The sequence below is a fragment of the Salvia splendens genome, chromosome 4 (assembly GCF_004379255.2).
Source record: "Salvia splendens isolate huo1 chromosome 4, SspV2, whole genome shotgun sequence".
NCBI classification, from domain to species: Eukaryota; Viridiplantae; Streptophyta; class Magnoliopsida; order Lamiales; family Lamiaceae; genus Salvia; species Salvia splendens.
In genome coordinates, this window is record NC_056035.1 from 3947623 (window position 1) to 3971268 (window position 23646).

Genomic DNA, 23646 nt, shown 5'->3' on the forward strand with positions numbered 1-23646 from the left:
ACTCAACATCTCTTTCTTAAACTCCGTGCCGAAAAGTTTCGCCTCAACCATGGTGAAACGAAGGAAGTAATTAATAGTATGTGATGGAACAAAACAGTGCATTGATGAAGGCAACAAACTACTTCCCCATCCCATCCCCTCCCATCAATTCAAAATCAAAACAGTCCTCTCTCATCTTTCACAAAAATAAAAAGGTGATTATTTTCTTAGAAACAAAAATAATAATTTGAAGGATAATTATTTTCTTAGAAGAAATAATGTTTTTACTATATTTTTTCCTTATTTATTACTCGGGGGAACATATTATTAACACCAATATCTAAATAACATCCCCCCAAAAAAAGAACAAGAGTATTAATTCCGTGGAGGTGAGATATTATTTCATCTTTAAAACTTGATGCTCAATGTTTGATTGTTTTCATAAAATTAATTCCAGACTAGTAGTGTATATGTATATATAATGAATATCAACCTTACTTTTAATTTTTAAAACTTAAAACTAAAAGTCGACGATAAGCAAAACTTAACCCTAGTTTTTTTTTGGAGTTGACTTCATTTTTCTAGATGAAATATAAAATGCTCAAACAAGCCAAAATAAATAATTAGACAATTACCAAGGACAACAAATTATAACAAACAAAAAAGAAGCCGCGTTTTATTTATTGAAGTGTAAAGTTTTTCAAAAAATTTTGGATATACTTGTGTCTTTATAAGTTAGAGTACTAACCATACAACCTATCCATAATCCATTTAATAGAAACAGCAATTATCATTAAACATCTAACTTGAGAATTTGTTTCACATTTTCCATTCATCTTCTTATTCGAAATTTTGAAATGAAAGTGTACATGATAAATAAAACTGCTCTAATATTTCCCAGGCCAATTTGGTGCTTGCAAAACACAATTTTTTTTGTAATGTTCAGAAATAATGAAAATAAATCAAAGACATAAATGCAACTCAAGCACTTCTTGTACATTTTTGGCTCTTAGGCCTGGGAAATACTAGTAGAACAGTTTTAGTAGCATGTTCAGTATTAATTAATGGTATTAAATAAAGACAGTTATTTTATATTCACAATTCTAAATATAGAGAGAGATATTGTTGCTGATTCAAATTATACATTTTACAGCTCTTTCTTTCTTCAAATATTCATTTTCCAGCCCATTGTCTTTCAATATTCTACAAACGGTGGTGCTAGAGCCCAGAGGTTAAATTATCTATTGAAAACTTTTTTTTATCAGAAATGATTGATCTATCTGTAACAGCAAATTGTATGTACTAGAGGTGACACACAGATAAAATATCAGCCAACTTTATAGAAAACCAGCTGGAATTTTAAATACTCATATGATATTTTGTTAGCAAACCCAACAAAATCAGCTTTACTTATTTACTTGAACCCATTTTTTTATTAAACCCTTATATTTAACTGAATAGTTATTTAAAGTAATTTTAATACTCTCTGGATCCCATAAAATAATACTACAAGAATAGCTATTTTAATGTCTCACAAAATAGTCCCATGAAATCATGTACATTTTGCTATTTTAATGTGTCCCACAAAATAATTCTCCCTCCGTCCAAGATAGTTAGGTCATTTTTTTTCACCCGTTTTCCAAAAACAATAAATAGTTAAAGTGGAGATCGAATGAGTAAAGTAAGAGAGAGAATAGTATAGCGAAGACTCTTCTTCTACATAATTCAGTCTCTTACATTATTCTCTCCTACTTTAACTATTTATTAGTATTATCATTTTTGCAAAACTTAGTGAAAAAATTGACTCATTGACATCTTTCCTGTGGTTAACGAATAAATGCTGTACCAATAAGAGGTGCTGGCAAGAATTCCCAACCATTTTTTGTATCTTTTGCCCATCTTATAACTTTTTTTTGTATAAAATCAAATAATATTTTTATTTACAACAAATGTGAATTCTCTCTTAAAAAAAGTAAGATCTTTTTTATTAAAATTAAATTTCTCATGTTTTCTTTTCGTATATTGTTATTACACTTGTATAATACTTTTGCAATGGAACTTTAAATAAAAACAAGACTTTTTATTAAAATAAAAGTATTAACACATGTATAAATGAGACTTTTCATAATACAATAATTAATTCTTTATACATTATTTATTATCTTAGATAAGCACTTATTTTCTTATGGGTACATACGAGTTTAATAAAACTCCTAGTATTTGATTTTATAAAATTAATTTACATTTACAAAAAAATGTGATTTATAAACAAAAAATTTTAAATTATTATCTATCTTAAGAAAAATCATAGTAATTGTTTTAGAGAAAAGTCTTGTTTAATTTTCTGAAAAAGTATTACTTGTATTATAGAAAAATATCATTTATGAATAAAAAGTGTCAATTGCATTTAAGAAAAAAGAATTGATTACATATTGGAAGTCTCATTCAGAATTAAAAATTATTACACTTAACATAAATATAGTTTTTGGGGTTAGAAATTCGCTCATCTGTAGTTCCTTCACAAAAAAAAAAGGTCATGCAAAAGCTACTCCATTAACTATAAAAAAATCTTATTACTAGCGATTTATGAAAAAAAATAATCTTGGAGTCATGTCATCCTAACTAGCTTAATAAACCTGCATAATTTCGATGGATGGTAGGAGTAACTATACCATTTTATATGTTACAAAATCCAAATTTAAATTTTTTTGACAAATTTAAAATGAAGAGAAATAATTGGAAGAAACAATTCTAGTATTGGGTAATTTAATTCGGATTTTTTTTTCTCGAGCATTGGGTATGCATTTTATCGAACACATTATGCTTGAACTCTTACTTTGCAGTTGGATCAGACATTTTATCGAACATCGTTGCCCAGCAACATTCGAACAGCCACCCAATTCGAACAATTGATCATCATCATTACTTTACGTGCATGAAAAACGACATAGTAGAGATAGAGAGAAGAGAAGTGCCTTGGATCCCAAAGTTGTAGTCAAAGTCTAAGAAAATCCAGTTGTAATCGTACAAGTTATTTCAATGGTGCAAAAAAACTCAATTTTGGTGGAAAAGCAACAATATATGTAGCTATCAGTATCAGACTTTAGGGATAAATACAACCCCACGCATTTACCGATTTTGTTGGCTTGATTGATTTTTATAGGACAAATATTTAGTACTTTTGGATTTTATGCTGTATTGATATTTGTATTGGAATTGAATTTGAACTACTAATTGATAAGGACCGTTTCTCCTAATTCTAACAAAGAAGAGAAAATAGAGAAGGACAATTTCTTAATTTGTTCTTTTATAAAAATTAATAAATGTGCGCTAAAACACAAATAACAAATAGTACGTACAGTATCATATTATGAAAGTGACATTTTGAGATGAAAAAAAGATATTTTTTTTGTTTAATACTCCTACTACTTAGTATTTACTTTATGTGCACTCTGCAAATTATACATAACAGAGTAAATCACATTATAGAATTTATACACATATTTTTTTCAAATAAATGTGGGTTAATGTGGATGCGTGTTTTCGTATTTTGTTGGATTTCAAACTTATTCAAAACTCAAAAGAATCACCAAGAACTTGGGGATATAAAACTTATGCATCTCGTTTGGGGATAAGCTCGCGATAGAGTGATGGGATTAATGATTAAATGGAATGAGTTTGAATGACATATTGATATGATGATATTTTATGTGTATTTAGGGATGTTTATTTTGAGTAACAAGGATTATAGGTTAAATATAATCAATCTATCAAAATTTATGTAAACATGTGTATTCAATTGATTATTTTATCAGTCAATTCTATCATTCAAAATAAACAGCCCTTATTTTCATTACTCAATCAATTCACACCACCTTGTATTTATGTTTCAGAAGGAAGAGAAAACTGCACCATAAAGACACCGCAGTCATGGGCTTATCTTTTTCAGTTGTGGGCTTTCTAGAAAAGAGCAACAACTGTGGGCTTTTAAAAAAATACTCTTGGTTTTGATTTATCATTTTTTTCCCTTACAGATTGCAATCACAACTTAGCTATTTCCTGTTTTACTTTTATTTAAATTATTTAATTAGTGGAGGCAAACACTAAGTACCTACACTTTTAAGCAACCATTACAATATCTACACATAATCTCTTCTCTATGAACTTTAAACTTGTGATACAAGTAGGTGTGTGTAGTGTGTACAAGTTATTGGTGACTAAATATGCATTATATTCGATCGATCAAACGGATCAAAATTAGTACTATGTATTTAATTTGAACTATCTGATTAGAGCAGGTATTATACTAGGAGTATTAGAGAAGTTATGCCACCCTAGACACAAGGCGAGCAAGCATCATGTGTTCCAAGTCTTAGTTGAAATGCTAATTTCGTGCAACTATCACCAATCCAATTATCTTTTTAGTGAAATGTTTAGAGTGCTAAGATGTTTAACCATCTATACACATGATTATGTCCATTTCTTACCCAATGGCAGCAGCTGCTATAGTAAATGGTCTCCAGGCTGCCAATTTCCGGCCACTCATGATGGCTGTTGGGAATATCAAGAGTTTTCAGGCAACTTTCAGCAGCCCCTCAGTTGCCAATGCAAGCACATTCAAGATTAGTAGTAGTTTGAGCTCAACGGGGTGGATGGAATTTGATGACGACGGTGGCCCACCACGATGGTTTTCGCCTTTGGAGTGTGGTCTCAGGTCGCAGGTCGACAGGCTCCCCTCTACTGCTCTTCTTACCAGGTCTCTCTCTGATATGATCTGATCTGTCTCTCTCTTATATGTTGGAATATGTAGCTTTGATGATGATGTAGTTTCACAGGGATCGATGGCAATGGACTTGGTCTAACATTGCACCATCAAAAACTCAGAGAGTAAGCTCTTCCACTTTGTACAACAACTATTCATGTGTTCAACTTGATGTAGCATCTATATAACTTCACTAATAACTACAACTTTTCCTTTACCTCATACATGTGCCATCCTTCCTATATTTTGCATGTGTAAAGGATTTTCGATATACGGTGCTTGCATGTTCCTGCTGCAGATCGAACACCACTGGCAGGTCTCCTCTCTCTCTCTCTCACTCGCTCTCCTAGTCCCTTTTTCTGCATTTTCATTTATATTTTGATGTTGTAGACCTAGTAGTGCTAGTTCAGAATATGGTTAGGGAAGAGCAAGATCAATCAACAAAAAGGCCAATATATCTAGTTGGAGAGTCCCTTGGAGCATCTCTTGCACCTCTTGTTGCTGCACACAATCCCGATATCGATTTTGTTCTAATCCTGGCAAATCCAGGTAGGGAGTTGTGTGTTAGATATAATCAAGACAACCATGAATCTTTAGACGGATAATTAACATTCGTATTGTTGTCTTGTTTTGCATAAGGACAACTATAAATTTAAGAAAATGCTTGGTGCAGAGTATTTTGCCTTTGCCGAATATGATCCTGCATAATCAACTAAATGCTGTATTGCTCAACTGGATGAGCTCAATACCAGGTTGTCCCACTTATTACTAACCAACACAGATCATCTGAATATGCTAACTCTGTCAAGTTTCTTACTTGCTTTAACCGTTGGAATTCAAAAGTAGAAACAGTTATGTGGAAGGTGAAGATGATTCAGGAGATGCAAACATATTTAAATTCACATCTTCATGTTGTCAAAGCTCAAACAATGATACTTACAAGGTTATGTTCGATTCTCTGCTGCCTCAATTCTTCATGTTTCAAAGAAGATATCATACTAATTTCACACATAGTGGATGAATCTTAGTTATGATCAAACATGTGCAGTGGGAAGGATATGCTCCTGACAAGCATAACAGAAGGTGAAAGACTTAGCAGCATGCTGCAAAATAGTCAGACTCATTCGTTTATTGGCAACGATGATCCTCTATTCGCGGTAAGGAGACAAAGTCCTTTTTTTATGGTTTTCCAATGGTGGCAACATAGACTGTGTTACTTTTCATGTTATAAACAGGATCATAAGTTTGATTTAGTAGCAGCAATAAAGTGTGCCAGTTGTTACCGCCGTGGAGCATCCGCAGATTATGTGGCAGATTTCTTGCCACCAAGCCCTTCTGAACTGGAGTCAGCTTGTGAACCATTTAGGCAAAAAGTATAGTCAATTTTACATGATGCAACAAAAACTAACATAGTATGAATCAAAAACAAATCTCAGATGGATGGATGTGGCCGTGGATCCCGTTATGCTGTCAACTGTGAGTGGAAAGGTAGTTCAAGGGCTAGCAGGAATTCCTTCAGAAGGACATGTGTTATTTGTTAGCAACAATATGATTCTTGGGTTGGACTTTGTCCCGATTCTGTCCAGGTTCTGGATTAAAGAGAACATCAAACTCCGTACGATTGCTCACCCATTAATCTTTGAAAAAACGAAGGATGGAAAAGTACAAGACCATCCAATGTTTGATGTGGTTAGGATAACAGGTGGAGTACCAGTTTCAGCAAATAATCTATACAGACTGTTTTCATTGAAGTCTCATGTTCTGCTGTACCCGGGAGGAGCGAGGGAAGGACTCCATCGTAAGGTACATCCAGTTTATGACTTTCTTGACAGATTATATATCATATAATCTTTCAATCATCATCCTCAGGGTGAGGAACACAAATTGATTTGGCCAAACGAACCAGAGTTTGTCCGCATGGCACCAAGATTTGGGGCGAAAATTGTACCTTTTGGTACTGTTGGGGAGGATGATGTTCTTCAAGTAAGTCTGCCTAGATTCCAACAGCTTTTATTGGCCTTTATGGATTTTCCATGATTGTTTTTTTTCTTTGAAACCAGCTGTTATTAGACTATGATGATTAGATGAAGATTCCACCTCTTAAGGCCCTAATAGAAGAACTAACTAATGAGACTGCCAGGTTGAGGTAAGTCAATAGTCAATAGTAGCTTTTATGCAAGCAATGGTCTTCATGTGATTCGAAGTAAACGTTTACGATTATCTATGTTTATTCATTTCTGGGAGTAATAATGGTGATACAGGAGTAATGCAGAAGGAGAGATTGGGAAGCAATTTCTATACTGTCCCGTTGCTCTACCGAAATTACCTGGCCGATTTTATTTCTTGTTCGGGGAGCCAATCTCCACAGAAGGTAGCAGTGTATATAGTGTCTGAATCAAGCTAGAAAAGTCTCCTATCGAGTAACATGTCTTGCTTTGGTGTGTTGATGCAGGAAGGAATGATGTATTGACAAAACAAAGACAAAGCAAGAGAAGTGTATTTAGAGGTACAGACAAAGACAGAGAAGTGCATAGAATATTTGAAGGACAGAAGAGAAAAGGATCCATATAGGAATCTTTTAGTTCGTCTGGCTTATCAGAGCTACCATGGCTTCGATTCCCCGGTCCCAACTTTTGAAGTTTGATCAAGCTTCTAGAGACACTTCTAAGCTTCATCACTGCATTGGCTTTCAATGTTATATCTCATTTTTCATCATCATATACATTCTTAAAGCTTAAAATACCTTTGTTCCTTGTTTAAGTAAAATATGCTAACAATACTAAGGCCTTAGTTTCCACAGAAGTTCCCATGTAAACTATTGGTAGAGAACAACAACATGCAGAAAAGATAATTTCAAACACTTATTTTTAACATGTTTAGATGGTAGAATTTTTGGTATTTATTTGGGGGCAAGTTCTAAAGAACCATCAATAGTATTTTCATTTTTATGTTGATAGATAGTTGGAATTAATATGATAATTCATAGTAGATATGCTTTTTTTCCATTCATTCACTCCTTTCTATGGCTTCTCTTTCTAACTTCACTCAAGTTGGTAAGAAATTTTAAGAGGGAGGGATGTAAATTATGGGCCCATGGATTTAAAAATATTACTAGTAGTTTTATCCATTACATAATTTACATATTAGTACTAGTATACTATTTTATTCAAGTATCATGATTTTGAGACATAATATCTCTACCAAAGTGCTATAATATGATTTAATTAGTGATTTTGCATTATTTTTCTTTTATATTATTAATTCAAAAATTAATAGGAGTACAACTTAAGTAAAAGATGTAATAAAATGTTTTTGTTTTCCTTTTTTTCCTTTCTCATTTTGCACTGATTGGTGTTTTTTTAGACAAATATTTTTGCACTGATTGCTATAGCCTATAGTTGCACATCAAACTCACATAGTCCTTTTTAAAAGGGGTTTTCTTTTTCGGAACAATTTTATGGGTATACGAAATGTTCTTATTGACTAGTGACTCTCTCTTTGATAGGAGTACTACATTTTATATCACAATTGAGTTTCATGTACGGCAGAAAATGGAGACGTTAATTAATAATCACAATAATGATCATTATTGTTTATTTATGCATACGAGAAAGCTACTAATAGTAATAAATATGAGCCGGAGTGATGTATTTTCGTTAGTAACACGATAAATCAAAATTAAATATTGTTTCAAAATTCAAATAGAGTTTGATACAGCTTCCAAGATATAGTGTATAGGTCCATAGCAAAAACGATGACATACACTGAATAAAACCATAAATACACTCACACAACAAATCACCAACGTTATATAGCCCCATAGATTCCAAACTTGTGTAAAATAACACACACAATTCTATCTAATCCAAAAACAAAGATTATTCTCCTGTCCCCTCAAAACCATTCAACAGAAAAATTCATTGAATTAATATAATTTAAATTCGTGAAACCCAACGTGGGAAGCTCAATCTTTAATTGCATCAATTTACAAGAACGTGGAGGCTACCATCCTATGCTCTCCTCCCACTCATTCATATTCCTCCCAAAACATCTATACATATATATACATAGTCTCTCTACCTACCCTCCTCTAAAATTATATAAATAGACGTGACATACAAAAACATGATCACATCTCCTAAACCCAAAACCAAGAAATGGCAGCAACCACACACGCCATTTTAACCCTCTTACTCGGCCTCGTTGTCACGGGCGCCGCTGCAGTCGAGTTCTTCGACTACAGCGCCGCCCTCGATAAAACCTTGCTCTTCTTGGAGGCGCAAAGATCCGGTAAATTGCCTCCAACCCAACGCGTAAAATGGCGTGGTAATTCTGGCCTTGGCGACGGTTATTCTCAAGGGGTAATAATTAAGTCCCATACCAAATTTTCACCTACATTAATTAATTTCATAGGTTTATATATTACTCCATATGATGATGTTAACTTGTATTTTTATTTTAGGTGAATTTGGTGGGAGGATACTATGATGCCGGAGACCACGTAAAATTTGGTCTACCAATGGCGTATAGTGTGACAATGTTGTCATGGGCAGCTATTGATTTTAAGGAAGATTTCATTAAATTAAATCAAATGGGACATGTTTTGGAGGCAATCAAATGGGGAACTGATTATTTCATAAAATGCCACCCTCAACAAAATGTGCTATGGGGGCAGGTATGTATATCATGCAACAAAATAAAAAAATGCTAATGTGACCATGGTAAAACTAATGTGATTAATTAGGTTGGAGATGGAGTGTCGGATCACTATTGCTGGCAACGGGCGGAGGACATGACGACGTCCCGGACTGCATACAAGCTGGACGCCGAGCATCCCGGGTCCGACCTAGCTGGAGAAACCGCAGCCGCCTTGGCTGCTGCCTCTCTAGCTTTCAAGCCTTATGATTCTACATATTCAAGTCTTCTTTTAGTACATGCAAAACAGGTTAGTTAGTAGTATTCAATTTCTACACTTAAACATACTCAAATATACAATATTTGACATGTGAGTTTCTTTTTTTTTCTTTCTAGATTTTCTCATTTGCAGACAGATTTAGAGGCTTGTTTAGTGATTCAATTGGAAACTCTAAGCAATTCTATACATCATCTGGTTACTATGTAAGTTTATTTCCCCTTCTTTCACATACTCTATACATATATTTCTCAAAATATTAATCACATCCTTTTTCTTAGGATGAACTGTTATGGGGTGCAACATGGCTACACAGATCTACAAACGATGAATATTACTTGAAATATGTTGTTGACAACTGCGCCGCCTTTGGAGGAACCGGCTGGGCCGTCAAAGAATTCTCGTGGGACAACAAGTATGCCGGAGTTCAAATCCTACTCACAAAGGTAAACCAAGATCACCAATCACATACACAAAAACAATGTACTAATTCAAACTATTATGATATCCACCTGCAGATGCTTCTGGAAGGCCGTGCTGGAAGCTACGCCTCCACGCTGCAGCAGTATCAGGCTAAAGCCGACTACTTCACCTGCGCGTGCATGCAAAAGAACGATGGATACAACGTGAAGTTGACTCCCGGTTAGCCCACATTCTTCTATATATGTAATCCATTTTCAAGAATTGCTGCATTTATTGACTGACTGGTTGTTGTTGCTAATTAGGTGGCCTTATCTATGTACGTGAGTGGAACAACTTGCAGTACTCTGCCTCGGCTTCTTTCCTCCTCACTGTCTACTCCGACTACCTCACCAAAGCCAAGAAGTCCGTGCAATGCCCAGATGGCCTAATCCAGCCTCAACAAATCCTCAACTTTGCCAAATCACAAGTACTGGTTTTCCCACTTCCCTGTTTTTTAACACTGGTTGTTGACTTCTTGTCTTGTCTTAACCCTAACATTGCAAATGCAGGCTGACTACATTCTTGGCAAAAACCCCAAGTCCTTGAGCTACTTGGTGGGCTATGGCCAGAGCTATCCAATCCATGTCCACCACAGGGGCGCCTCCATTGCTCCTGTCTCTCTCCTACACGCATCTGTTGGATGTGTGGAGGGGTTTGAGACTTGGTACAAGCGCAGCGAGGCCAACCCCAATGTAATCCACGGAGCTCTTGTGGGAGGGCCTAATGCCAATGATGAGTTCACGGATGACAGATCTGTTTACGACCAGACTGAGCCTACATTATCTGGAACTGCCCCTCTTGTTGGAGTTTTCACAAGACTGCACACTCTCTCTTCCAGTCCTTACCACAAACCACAAGGCCCTCCATCTCAACACTATGCACCAGTTCCCCAACCCAAAGCAGGTAAAGTAACATCAACAAACATGAACTGCTATAACAAGATTCCATATTAGTTTATTATGATCCTAACATAAGTACATCATGGATCATCAGCTCCAGCTGTCCCAGTTGAGTTTCTCCACTCCATAACTAACTCGTGGATGGTTGGGACGGAGAAGTATTACCGTCACAAAGTGGTGGTGAAGAACATCTCAGAGAAGCCTATAGGGGGGCTGAAGCTGCAGTTTGAGGGCCTGACAGGATCACTGTGGGGGCTCAATCCAACACAGGCTAAGAATACTTATGAGCTTCCACAATGGATTCAAACACTACAGCCTAATTCGGAGTGCGCTTTCGTCTACATTCAAGGGGGAGCTCAAGCCAAAATTTCGGTTCTAAGCTACAACTAATCAATCAAGAAAGGAAAAAAATTGAATTTTGTATAGTATTTTTCTTGAGGATTTGAATGTATTAGAATGGAAAGTGGCTGCTGCTGTTTTTTTCTTTTCTATGTCAATGGAGTATTAGTTTTCCAACACTATTACACTATGCCATAATTTTTTCTATATAAGATTCTAGGACAATTAAGAGATGACTGAACTGAATAAAATATAAAGACAAGACACATATACAAGACAAAACTAAGTCAACAATTTTTAAAAAAGAAACAGACACTGAAGGTAGTTGAATATCGACACTGAAAAACGCGCACACACACTCTTCGGCCGGCAACTTTGTCTTCATCCCGTTATCTCTACTCATACGCACATTACACACACCAAAAGATGCCTAATTTCAACCTTTTTCTATATATACGCAAACCCCTTGCAGCTCACATAGTGATATTCAATGGCTGCCTTTTCATATTTGAACGGGATGATGATAGGTCTCTTGATTTTCCTGTTTGTTACTATCAACGGCGTACCATTGGCCGACTCCTCCACTCTCGGGGTGGGTTATATTTCACGGTTGCTGGAGATTCAAGACCGCGAGAGAGCGCCGCCGTCTGTCCAAGTCGCCGCCGCTCACACTGCCCTCAACCGCCTCATTCCCTCCCATTCTTCCAGTTTTCAGTTCCGCATAATCTCTAAGGCACACTACTACTCTCCACCCTCTCTTTATCTTGCTTTATATAGCTAATTCAATCCACTCACTATCTTTCTTCATGTTATGGGTTTTTGGATATAGAAAATTTACTAACCGATTTTGAGTTAATTCTGGTATTGAGTTGTGATTTCCCTTTTTGTCCCCTTACTGCAATTAATGCTAAATTAGTAAGTCTTGCCAAAATTGCATCTTTTATCCCTTTCTGTAAATAGATTAATTTGGATTGGAGTCGCATTAATTCTGCTAATATTCAATGGATCAACTGAGGCAGAGGAACTATCTTGATAATTTTCTGTCTGGTTGGGCTATTTGGCTGACTATATTTTGGGTTAAAACCTTCTACAAGATTTTTGTGCACGTAAAACTAAAATGACTGGACCATTTTGGCAAGTTCCTTTTTTACTTGTCAGTTATCTTCCTGGTTTAGACAAGTGTAAATAATGACTTAGAAAGGCTTATTTAGTCAAGGGATGCTTCTCTGTGTCCATTTCTCATTATAGAACTTCTCTTCCCTTCTGGCATATGGCTGTGTTTTTTGAGTCCTCCCTTTTGTTGTTTTTGCAGGATAGTTGTGGTGGAGAATATTGCTTTAAGTTGAGCAATTATGCTGCTATCAGTTATGGTGGTTCTCCTGAAATTTTGTATGTAGAATTCCTCCTTTTCATTATATAAATGTCTATGTCTTCACATGCCACTACATAGTCAATTGATCATATCGAAATTGATTACCTTTTTCTGCCTTGTGGCCTTGTTGCAGTAGATTTGCACATACATGAGTTTGTGTTTAAATCAAGTAGTGAAACGGTCTTTTTTTGAATTTTCTGTTGCACGCTTTGTTTCCCTCAGAATAAGTGGAACTACTGGAGTGGAGATTTTGTCTGGTCTACATTGGTACCTGAAGTATTACTGTGGTGCACATATATCCTGGAGCAAAACTGGCGGATCACAGCTTTCTTCAGTACCAAAACCCGGATCTTTGCCCCTTATTCAAGATTCTGAGTTAACTACAAAGAGACCTACTCCGTGGAGTTACTATCAGAATGCTGTTTCATCTAGCTGTAAGAGATAGTTTCATCTTCGTGTTGTTGCATATGCTCTTAGACGAGTCAATGCTCATATTCAGTTATTTGCTGCTACAGATTCGTTTGCGTGGTGGGACTGGGAAAGATGGGAGAAGGAAATTGATTGGATGGCACTCCAAGGTATCAATTTACCGTTGGCGTTTACTGGTCAAGAAGCCATCTGGCGGAAAGTCTTCCAGGTTATATCGACTTTTTCTTTAAAATGATGTTATTTAATTCAATGATTTTTTTTTGAATTTACTCTTGTAGCGTGGCAAAAGGTAAAAGACAAGAACAAAACAAACTAAATTTATAATTTACATAGAGAAACGAGAGATATGAACTTGTAAGTTCATTGTAGATGATGCATGGTCCATTACATACTACTCTAAGCCAAGTAAGGAATACAACAAGATGAAGCATCCTGTTACATTGCAAATAATAACAAATAGGGGAAAGTAAAAACTCTACTGGTAAAAAAGAATATAATGAATCCACGCTTAAAAAATTGAAATACAAGTCATGCCTTCTGTTGTAAAACATTTCTGCCAAGTCAAAATATGACTTCTGTTAGTATTACTACTAAGTCTTTGTGATCTCTTCAGCAGAAATTTAATATAAGTGCTCAAGATTTGGATGATTTCTTCGGAGGTCCAGCTTTTCTAGCGTGGTCACGTATGGGAAATCTCCACGGGTAAGCTTACAGCCCTAAACTAACTTGTAAATCTACAGGCAGTCTGACTAAAAGAAGAGCTTATGTTCTGGATATTTTTGCCAACTTATCTTACTTTAGTCTCACTGGACTTTAATTGCAGGTGGGGTGGTCCATTGCCTCAAACTTGGTTGGATCAGCAACTGGAGATGCAGAAGAGAATTCTTGACAGAATGTACGAGTTCGGAATGAATCCAGGTGCTTCAGTAATTGAATGCAAAATGCAATTTCATACTCTCTCCACGCAATAAGGATCTGAACTACAATTCCCTTTTATTCTTGCAAAAAAATTTGGATTATTAATATTCAGGTTAGAATCTTTTCATACAATTTTTCTTTTTTAAACTGAAAGTTTGAGTTGCATTGCAGTTCTCCCAGCCTTCTCCGGTAATGTTCCAGCAGCTCTTACAAGAGTATATCCATCTGCAGTAATAACTCGTCTAGGGAACTGGTGTGTACTTTGTTAGGATGTTTTATTTATATATATATATTTTTTTATCTCAATGCATGCTGCTGTAATATATTTGAACAAAAGCATATTATAATATTTATCAAAACCACCACTATTATTTTTGAAATAGATAGACTATAGTCATTCCTGTTTCTTTCTCCTGGAAGTGAAAAGATCAGAAAATAATCAGGCAATGCATTTTCTGCAGCATGACTCTTGAAGCCTGACACTGAACAAAAATAATGAATTACTATATGTAACTCAGTTGTTACTTTTCTTGACCTTCTTCAGGTTTACTGTTAGGAGTGACCCCAGATGGTGCTGCACCTATCTCCTGGATGCAACAGATCCTTTGTTCGTCGAAATAGGGAGGGCTTTTATCACACAACAGTTGGCAGGTATGCAAGCTAGTTAGTTACATTCACAGAAATCTGAGCTTGTGTTTGGCATTATGTCTGAAATGAACTAAAGCTAACATCTAATTGTCTTACTGATTATTCGGATATTTATCTGTTTCAGAATATGGAAGGACCAGTCACATATATAACTGGTAAGCTCCAAATTAGGCTCAAGTTTGCATGCACTTGCCAAGGCTTTTTCTTCTGCTTTCTCTTTGTATTTCCCTTAATCTTTTGTGTCTCATTGTTACTACATTTTCTCCACATAAGTTCCATTAGCTATATTGTTTGTTGTGTTTTCCTAAAAGCCTATACTAGTTTTATGGTTACTTGAATTACAATAATATATATTGCAGCGACACCTTTGATGAGAATACGCCTCCGGTAGATGACCCGGAATACATCTCTTCATTAGCTGCTGCCATTTATAAGGGCATGGAAAGTGGCGATGATGATGCTGTTTGGCTGATGCAGGTGTAATACTATAGCCTCATTATCACTTTTTTATAATGCAGCAAAAATGATGGAAGTAACTCCAATGCCTTGAGCCCACAGTGAATACATCGTGACTCTAGAAGTTTTCCTTGTGTTATGTAGGGTTGGCTTTTTACTGACGATCCATTTTGGAAGCCTCCACAGATGAAGGTAGAATCTAATTCTTCACAAATTAGATTTTTTCTTTTGGTCTATTACATAATATGGCCGAACGTGGAAATTCTTAACATTTACTCCTATGTCATTACAGTGAGGATTTAAACCAAAAGCATAAAATGCAGCAGCATTGGCTTCACGGTTTTTCCATAATATTTTCTTTTTTTCCTTCAATTGACAATATCATTTACAGGCACTCCTGCATTCTGTTCCTCTTGGAAAGTTGGTTGTTCTTGATCTATTCGCTGAAGTTAAACCAGTTTGGGCTACTTCAGAACAGTTCTACGGCATCCCTTACATCTGGTGCGTTCTTTCGTCATGATTTTGTTTGACATATCTACTGCATGCATTAACACTTGATTTAATGTCCATGTATGTTCTGTTTTTATGGGTGTCCATATCATCCAAATTTGATATGTTTTCAGGTGTATGCTGCACAACTTTGCTGGTAACATCGAAATGTATGGTTTTGTCGACTCAGTGGGATCTGGACCTATAGATGCCCGTCTTAGTGAAAATTCAACCATGGCAAGTCCACTGACTCAAACTAGGGTTTTCTTTCGCTTCCTCTCTATCTTCTTACCTATTTTCAATCTCACTTTCATTGCATGCTTCTTCCTTGTTCATACCTTTCAGGTTGGTGTTGGGATGTCAATGGAAGGCATAGAGCAGAATCCCGTTGTTTATGATCTCATGTCTGAAATGGCGTTTCGATGGGACAGAGTTGATGTGACGGTACTTAAGTCTGTTTGCCGCTGATCATTGGCTCTTTGCGTTGAAATGTAATCGCAGCTTCTTTTTCTTGCCTCCAGACATGGATTGCCACGTATGTCCAACGACGGTATGGGAAGCTGGTTCCATCGATTCAAGATGCCTGGAAAATCTTACATCAAACATTATATAACTGCACAGATGGCTTAATGGTAAGTATGAAGAATTCATAATCATAATTATAGTGTGTGTTAAGAGTGATGATACAATTGTTTGTGGTTTTTCATTTATGTAACAGGACAAGAACAGAGATGTAATTGTGTCATTTCCAGACGTTGATCCTAATTCAATCTTTACTTCATCCCTACTATCATTACACGTGGTCCGTCGCCTAAGTCTCAGCCGAGCTGTCGATGAACAAAATAGCTACGACTATACTCACCCTCATCTATGGTATTCGACTTCTGAAGTGATCCGTGCGCTGCAACTGTTCATCGCGGCCGGGGATCAGCTCTCGGAAAGCAGCACTTACAGGTAGCTCCACTTTCCTAACCCTCCAAGCATTTTCAAGCCGTGAGTTCGTTTATCCGGTTACTTCAGGTACGACGTTGTGGACCTAACGAGACAAGCTTTGGCCAAGTACGCAAACCACCTCTTCGTAGAGGTCGTAGGAGCCTATCAGGTAGGTGATCTGCGCAGCGTGAGGCGTCTCAGCCGAAAATTCCTCGGACTCGTGGATGACATGGACACTCTCTTGGCTTCCCACGACGGATTCCTCCTCGGGCCGTGGCTGGAGAGCGCGAAGAATCTCGCCCAAGACGACCAACAGAGGAAACAGGTAAGAATCCTTCTCCCAACATTATTCATCACTATGTTTAACTTGCGAAAACGTGCAGTTCGAGTGGAACGCAAGGACACAGATCACAATGTGGTTCGACAACACAGACGACGAAGCTAGCCTGCTCCGCGACTATGGGAACAAGTACTGGAGCGGGATGTTGCACGGCTACTACGGCCCACGAGCAGCGATCTACTTCAAGTTCATGATACAGAGTCTACAGAGAGGGCAGGGTTTCGAGATGAGAGAGTGGAGGAAGGAGTGGATCAAATTAACAAACGAGTGGCAGAGCGGCGGCGGCGTGTTCCCCACCAGTAGCAACGGCGACGCCCTCAACATATCGAGGTGGCTCTGTGAAAAGTATTTGAAGGAACAATAGTTGTTTAAGTCCCACATCGAAAGTGGAGAGTAGTATTGTATGAGTGAGTGAGATATAAATAAAGAGGGAGGGAGAAGGGATAAAATTGCCTTAAACTAATGAGTAAGGAAAACAAAGCGGAAGGTGAGAACCGGCCGCCGCATCTCCATTGATGGTGCATGAATTTATGGAGGGGTTATAGGCTGGCCGCAGCGTAGACGCTGCCTCTTTTGCAGAACTCGCTCAGGCGGGCCTCCCACGACCCACCCCCAATTTCAGTTTAATATATTTTATTTAAATTAAATAGTATTAACAGGCGGGCGATATTTATGCAATTACAGTAATAAATATATGATTATTTCCCATAAATAAAAGAAGAAAGTTAAAACATTTTTTTCAATAATAATTTCAAACTTTATTAATAGAGTAATAAAATTGGCTTAAATGAAATCGGTCTGATTTGATTTGATTTGAAATTGAAGGGTATTATATTAAATATTTACAGCCAGCTCAAAGTGATCTTGATGCCATACGGCCACCTCACTCTGAATCTTGGTGTCAAAAATCGAAATCGATACGATTTGATCTTGGGGAATCCTTTATATCGTATGCATCATTGTTTTAATATCATGTACTATTAAAAAGGCAATGCCATTTTTATAAAAAACAAATTATGTGCCGTGTCTGTTTGGGTGAGTGTGTGGGGTTGAGATTGTGCCGCCTATATATGTCCATGTTGCTTTCTAAGAGCATCTCCAGTAAGACTGGACGTCAAATAGCCCTCACATAGCCTTCACATTGCCACATTATCAGCATTACAATTCTCTTGCCACATCAGCTTGCCACATCAACTGGACATCAAATAGCCCTCACATAGCCTTCACACTACCTATCCACATCACTAATAACAATTATATAATTTAATTTACACTTGTATCAACATACGGAAAGTAAGGTAGAGAGAGTACTCGTTAAAACAAGTGGTGCGAATGAAAATGACGTTCAAAGCGCGTATATATAGTGTTTTCAAAAGAAAAAAAAAATAAAAAATAAAATCTGACGCCGATCCGGGACCCACAATGGCGCCGTGAGGATCGGCGTCGGAACCGGCGTCATCGCGCGAATCGGCATGGCCACGCCGATTTTGACGCCGATTTCGCCGACGCCGGTTCCAATGGTTCGGCGTCAGAACCGGCGTCGGCGAAAAATCGGCGTCGCGATTTTGACGCCGGCATTGGAGATGCTCTAAATAATACTCTACTAGTACTAGTAAAATATTTATTTTTAAAATAAATTTATTAGTTTAAAGTTTGAAAACAGAATGGAATTTTTATTACTACTATTTTTTTATTATATGGGAATCGGAAGCAAAGAGAATTGAATATTATATTAATTGAGTAATGTAGAGTAATAGATATTGAATTAAGGGCAACTATCCATTGTTTTTGTTTGAGTCTGGATTTCGTTTTTTTTTTATAATTTTCCATTTAAACATACCGAGTTAAATATTTCCATTTTCTGCAAATTGAGAACTGGTGCACACAGAAATCCAAAGTTTGAAAAAATTGAATAATTGATGAATGTGACATAAGTGATGTACTACTATTGTAAAGTCGGTGCAATACCCAGGTTGTGTTGTCAAAATCTATTAACTCACAACCGCCCGCCCACTCTGCTATAATTATCATTTTTGAGCTATCTATTTCAAGCATTTTTTCCGGCTGCACGTGTTGAAATACGTCAACATAGCTGGAAGACTGGAGAAAGACGAACTAGACCAATGGAAGAAATTAAAGACCGTTGAAAGATATTTTCGAAGTTAGTTAGTTAGTTGGGATGAGCTGACAACTCCTTTTGTTTTCTTTTCTATTCTTAGCTCGACCATAAATAGCGATCATAACCGCATGTATTGATTCATTGAGTGATAAATAAAATTCTCTCGTTTATCTTTTCTCCCTCGGTTAGTTTGTGTGTGTTTGTAATTGTTGGTATGATTTAATGTTGAGCTCTTATCCTCAAAGTCAGTTTCTAGTGTTTGTGATCTGAGTTCTCAATCTTCATAATCTGTTCTTCGTGTTGGTTTTCTACATTTCTACATGGTATCAGTAGTTTAATTGCGTTTCCGCTTCGATCTTCTCTGTTTTCTCACAATGAATCGTGTTCCCCGAGGAAATCGTGGTGGTGAGGTGACTGTTCCGGTTGAAGACAACACCAGTCCGTATTATCTTCATGCTAGTGATAATCCAAGTCTCCAGCTCGTTCCTCACTTGTTGATCGGCTCTAACTATATCAATTGGAGCAGATCTGTTGTCACAGCACTGATCGCTAAGAACAAACTCTCCTTCGTCAATGGAGCGCTTCCTCGACCTTCGATTGATGATCTCTTATCTCCTTCATGGATTCGATGTAACAGTATGGTGCTTTCCTGGCTTCGCAATTCCGTTTCTCCTCAGATTTGTTCGAGCATAATGTACATTGAAGATGCTCATGAGGTTTGGCTGGATCTACGCGATCGGTTTTCTCAGATCGATTCAGCTCGATCTTATCAGCTCAAGCAACAGCTTATGTTCCTTACTCAAGGTAATTCGGATGTCAACACATATTTTACAAATCTGAGAATTGTTTGGGATGAGTTTAAACACTCTCAACCTCTTGCTTGGTGTACTTGCACCACTTGCCGTTGTGATAGTGCTGCGAAGTGGCACAAATACCAGGAGGATGACTGCACAATGCAGTTCCTCATTAGCTTAAATCCTTCATTTTCTCAAATCAGATCTAGTATTCTATCTACTGTTCCATTGCCTTCTCTATCCAAGGTTTTCTCCATGGTTGTACAAGAAGAAAGGCAAAAGAGTATTGAAGGTTATCTACCTTCTTCTCCTACAATATCTTCAAGTGAGCAGCCTTATGCTAATGCAGCCTCCATGAATTATGGACGCGGCAGATTGATGTGTTCTCATTGTGGAAGAAATACTCACACAGTAGATCGTTGTTTTTCTCTCCATGGCTTTCCTCAAAGCCTTGGCAGAGGCCGTGGAAAATTCATTTCTAAGGACTTTACTTCTGCAAAATCAGTGAATTATGTGGATGATTGTCTGACTGATGACACTGATAAAGCAGCATCAGCCCCATCAACTGTCATGCCTTCATCTGATCAGTGTCAACAATTGATCTCTCTATTGCAGTCACAGCTTGCTGCCATGTCCACCTCCTCTACATCTCTTCCTTCAGCCGCACATATCAACTCTCCATCTACCTCCACTCAAGTTCCCTTCACTGGTACCACTCTTTTCTCTCCTTTTGTTGCTTCAATTTCACCATATACTCCTATGTGGCTACTTGATACCGGTGACACTCATCATGTGTGTTGTGACATAAATCTTTTTATCTCTTCATCTCCTATGGATAATGCTTCTGTTAATTTGCCAAATGGAGCTAAAGCCACTGTCACACACATAGGATCAGTCCATCTCACCCCCACAATCACTCTCCATTCAGTCCTTTGTGTGCCTACATTCACTTTTAATCTCATCTCCGTTAGTTCCCTCACTTCATCTCTGTCATGTGCTGTCAATTTTACTCATGACTCTATAATCATTCAGGGAACTTCTCCGGGGATTGTGATTGGGAAGGGTAGAAGAATGGGAAATCTGTACACTCTTGATGTTGATTCTGACCCAATCTCAGGTTCTTCTTCCTTTCCTTGCATTAATTCTGCTGTATCTGTTGATCTTTGGCACAAACGACTTGGCCACTTATATTTCAATAAGCTCAAGTCAATGTCATCTTTTCTTCCTTTCTCAAATAAATCTCATACACTCTGTGAAATCTGTCTCGTAGCCAAACAAAAACATTTACCTTTCACTGCCTCTGATTCTATAGCAGATGAAGTGTTTGATCTTGTACATTGTAATATATGGGGTCCTTTCTCCCCTTGTACTGCTCAAGGCTTCTCTTATTTCCTCACTATTGTTGATGACAAGTCAAAATTTGTGTGGACCTTCCTGATGCAACACAAATCTGACACTAAAAATGTTCTAACTCAGTTCTTCAACACCATTCATACTCAGTTTTCCAGAAAAATAAAGGCTGTAAGATGTGACAATGGACCTGAGTTTAATCTTCCTCATCTGTACTCCTCATTTGGTACAGTTACTCAGCATTCTTGTGTGGAAACTCCACAACAAAATGCTCGAGTAGAAAGGAAACATCAACATCTGTTAAATGTGGGGAGAAGCCTGCTATTTCAGTCTCATTTACCCTCTACATTCTGGGGTGATTGCATTCTTGCAGCCTCCTATCTTATAAATAGGACACCATCATCTGTCTTACCCGATAATATATCCCCCTTTGAAGCTCTTTTCCAGAAATCTCCATCCTACTCCCATCTCAAAGCCTTTGGCTGCCTATGCTATGCTTCAACCTTAAATCGGCATAGAGACAAATTTTCACCAAGAGCTTCTAAATGTGTTTTCTTGGGATATCCATCGGGGTATAAGGGATATAAGCTTCTTGACATTGATTCTATGCAAGAAATTATCACCAGAAATGTGGTGTTCCATGAAGACACCTTCCCCTTTGATCACCTTTCTCCATCTGTTTTTCCACTTCCTCTAAACACTTCTCCTACTGATACTCCTCACTCTCCTTCAAACTCTATCTCTGATTCCTCTTTTCCACAACCACACAACACAACTCCTTCTGAAATTCCTCAGCCTGCTCATGCTCAGCCCACAAGAGCTGGCAGACAACCAAAACCCCCAACTCACCTAACTGACTATCTCTGCAACTCAGTTTCCTCTTCTTCATCCTATCCTATATCAGCTTACTTCTCTCTCCAAGCTTTCTCCATCTCACCTCAAATACATTGTCCTTATGACTGCTGTCTTTGAGCCTAAATCCTACAAACAAGCCTCCCAATGCTCTGAATGGCAGCAAGCTATCCAAGAGGAACTCTCTGCTCTCATTCAAAATAACACTTGGCAGATTCTTCCTTTGCCTGAAGGAAAGCTTCCTATAAACTGTAAATGGGTGTTTAAGGTTAAATTCAAGCCTGATGCTACCGTGGAAAGGTTTAAGGCTCGTTTGGTGGCCAAGGGATTCACCCAACTGGAGGGAATCGATTTCTTAGACACCTTCTCACCAGTGGCTAAACTTACAACAGTTAAGTTCATCTTAGCCCTTGCTGCAATACATGGCTGGTCTCTTTATCACCTTGACATCAACAATGCATTTCTATATGGTGATCTTAAGGAAGAGATCTACATGAAAATTCCTCCTGGTATTCATGTTGAGGAGGGCAATCAAGCTGGTCCCCGAATGGTTTGCAAACTAAATAAGTCTTTATATGGACTAAAACAAGCATCAAGACAGTGGTACTTGAAGCTCACTAAGGTGTTAGCAAAATTTGGATTACAACAATCAGCCTCGGACCATTCATTCTTCTTCAAGAATGAGAACTCTATCTTCTTTGCAGTGGTTGTTATGTTGATGATTTAATGGCAGCCACCAACAAGCCCGAACTAATGGAGGATTTCAAAGAATTCCTAGGTCAGTATTTTAAGTTCAAAGACCTAGGACATCCTAAATATTTTCTTGGACTAGAGATAGCAAGAAGTAAGAAAGGCATCATGGTCTCTCAAAGGAAATATGCAATGGATTTGCTACGGGATGCAGGCTTGCTTAGGTGTAAACCTTCCTCTGTGCCCATGGATCCTTCTAAACAGTTGCAGCAACAGTCAGGTAACTTGATGGAAGATTCGTCCAAGTATAGAAGGCAAATAGGGAGGCTACTATACTTGTGCATCACAAGGCCAGATATCACGTTTGCCGTGCACAAACTGAGCCAATATGTGTCCAAACCGTGTATTGATCATTGGGAAGCAAGTGAAAGGATATTGAGATACTTGAAGGCCACACCGGGTCATAGATTGTTCTATTCAAGCACAGCCACCCCGGCACTTAGCATATTTTCGGACGCTGACTGGGCAGCTTGCCCGGACACTCGCCGATCCATGACCGGATATTGTTTATTTCTTGGATCTTCCTTGGTGTCATGGAAGGCTAAGAAGCAACAAACCATCTCCAGATCATCTGCGGAAGCCGAATACCGAGCAATGGCTCAGGCAACTTGCGAAGTCATCTGGGCCATAGCATTGTTGAAGGATTTTGGGGTTCGAATTGACAAAGCGGTTCCCCTCTTCTGTGACAATCAAGCTGCGGTGCACATCAGTGTTAACCCAGTTTTTCATGAACGTACCAAACATATTGAGATAGATTATCACACGGTTAGAGAGAAATATCTAGAGGGAATCATTAAGCCGATGCATATCAAGAACGATTTGCAACTAGCCGACATTTTTACG

At 37.7% G+C, this 23646-nt stretch overlaps 2 protein-coding genes, 1 non-coding gene and 1 pseudogene across 4 annotated transcripts; all 4 read left to right on the forward strand.

The window, feature by feature from the left end:
* The first annotated feature begins 4404 nt into the window (after window positions 1-4404).
* LOC121799338 lies at window positions 4405-7658 on the forward strand (annotated as a pseudogene).
* A 1240-nt stretch (window positions 7659-8898) lies between these two features.
* On the forward strand, window positions 8899-11535 carry LOC121800306 (endoglucanase 5-like). The gene is made up of 9 exons (XM_042199882.1): window positions 8899-9102; window positions 9204-9416; window positions 9486-9686; window positions 9773-9859; window positions 9935-10099; window positions 10172-10295; window positions 10379-10542; window positions 10625-11018; window positions 11109-11535. The coding sequence occupies exons 1-9, from the start codon at window positions 8899-8901 to the stop codon at window positions 11402-11404; spliced, it is 1848 nt and encodes a 615-aa protein (XP_042055816.1). The 3' UTR covers window positions 11405-11535.
* A 170-nt stretch (window positions 11536-11705) lies between these two features.
* Window positions 11706-17590, forward strand: LOC121800323 (alpha-N-acetylglucosaminidase-like). 2 transcript variants are annotated; one of them, XM_042199898.1, is made up of 18 exons: window positions 11706-12086; window positions 12666-12742; window positions 12948-13159; window positions 13241-13362; window positions 13768-13856; window positions 13978-14072; window positions 14244-14325; window positions 14617-14723; window positions 14845-14875; window positions 15080-15197; window positions 15321-15368; window positions 15568-15677; window positions 15800-15902; window positions 16011-16109; window positions 16187-16297; window positions 16384-16619; window positions 16686-16923; window positions 16982-17590. In XM_042199898.1, the coding sequence occupies exons 1-18, from the start codon at window positions 11844-11846 to the stop codon at window positions 17300-17302; spliced, it is 2442 nt and encodes an 813-aa protein (XP_042055832.1). In that variant the 5' UTR covers window positions 11706-11843; the 3' UTR covers window positions 17303-17590. The 2 variants fall into 2 exon arrangements, with proteins under 2 accessions (XP_042055832.1, XP_042055833.1); XM_042199899.1 differs by having other exon boundaries at window positions 13771-13856.
* Window positions 17388-17541, forward strand: LOC121801662. Its single transcript, XR_006050607.1, has one exon. It is a non-coding gene; the product is annotated as a U12 minor spliceosomal RNA (small nuclear RNA).
* Window positions 17591-23646: the final 6056 nt, after the last annotated feature.

Coding starts and splice junctions, on each gene's coding strand:
- LOC121800306 (XM_042199882.1), top strand. CDS start 8,899: ATGGCAGCAACCACACACGCCATTTTAACCCTCTTACTCGGCCTCGTT. Junction 10,100..10,171: donor TTCAAATCCTACTCACAAAG/GTAAACCAAGAT, acceptor ATCCACCTGCAG/ATGCTTCTGGAAGGCCGTGC. Junction 10,543..10,624: donor TCAACTTTGCCAAATCACAA/GTACTGGTTTTC, acceptor TTGCAAATGCAG/GCTGACTACATTCTTGGCAA.
- LOC121800323 (XM_042199898.1), top strand. CDS start 11,844: ATGGCTGCCTTTTCATATTTGAACGGGATGATGATAGGTCTCTTGATT. Junction 15,198..15,320: donor ATGCTGTTTGGCTGATGCAG/GTGTAATACTAT, acceptor TGTGTTATGTAG/GGTTGGCTTTTTACTGACGA. Junction 15,678..15,799: donor TACGGCATCCCTTACATCTG/GTGCGTTCTTTC, acceptor ATATGTTTTCAG/GTGTATGCTGCACAACTTTG.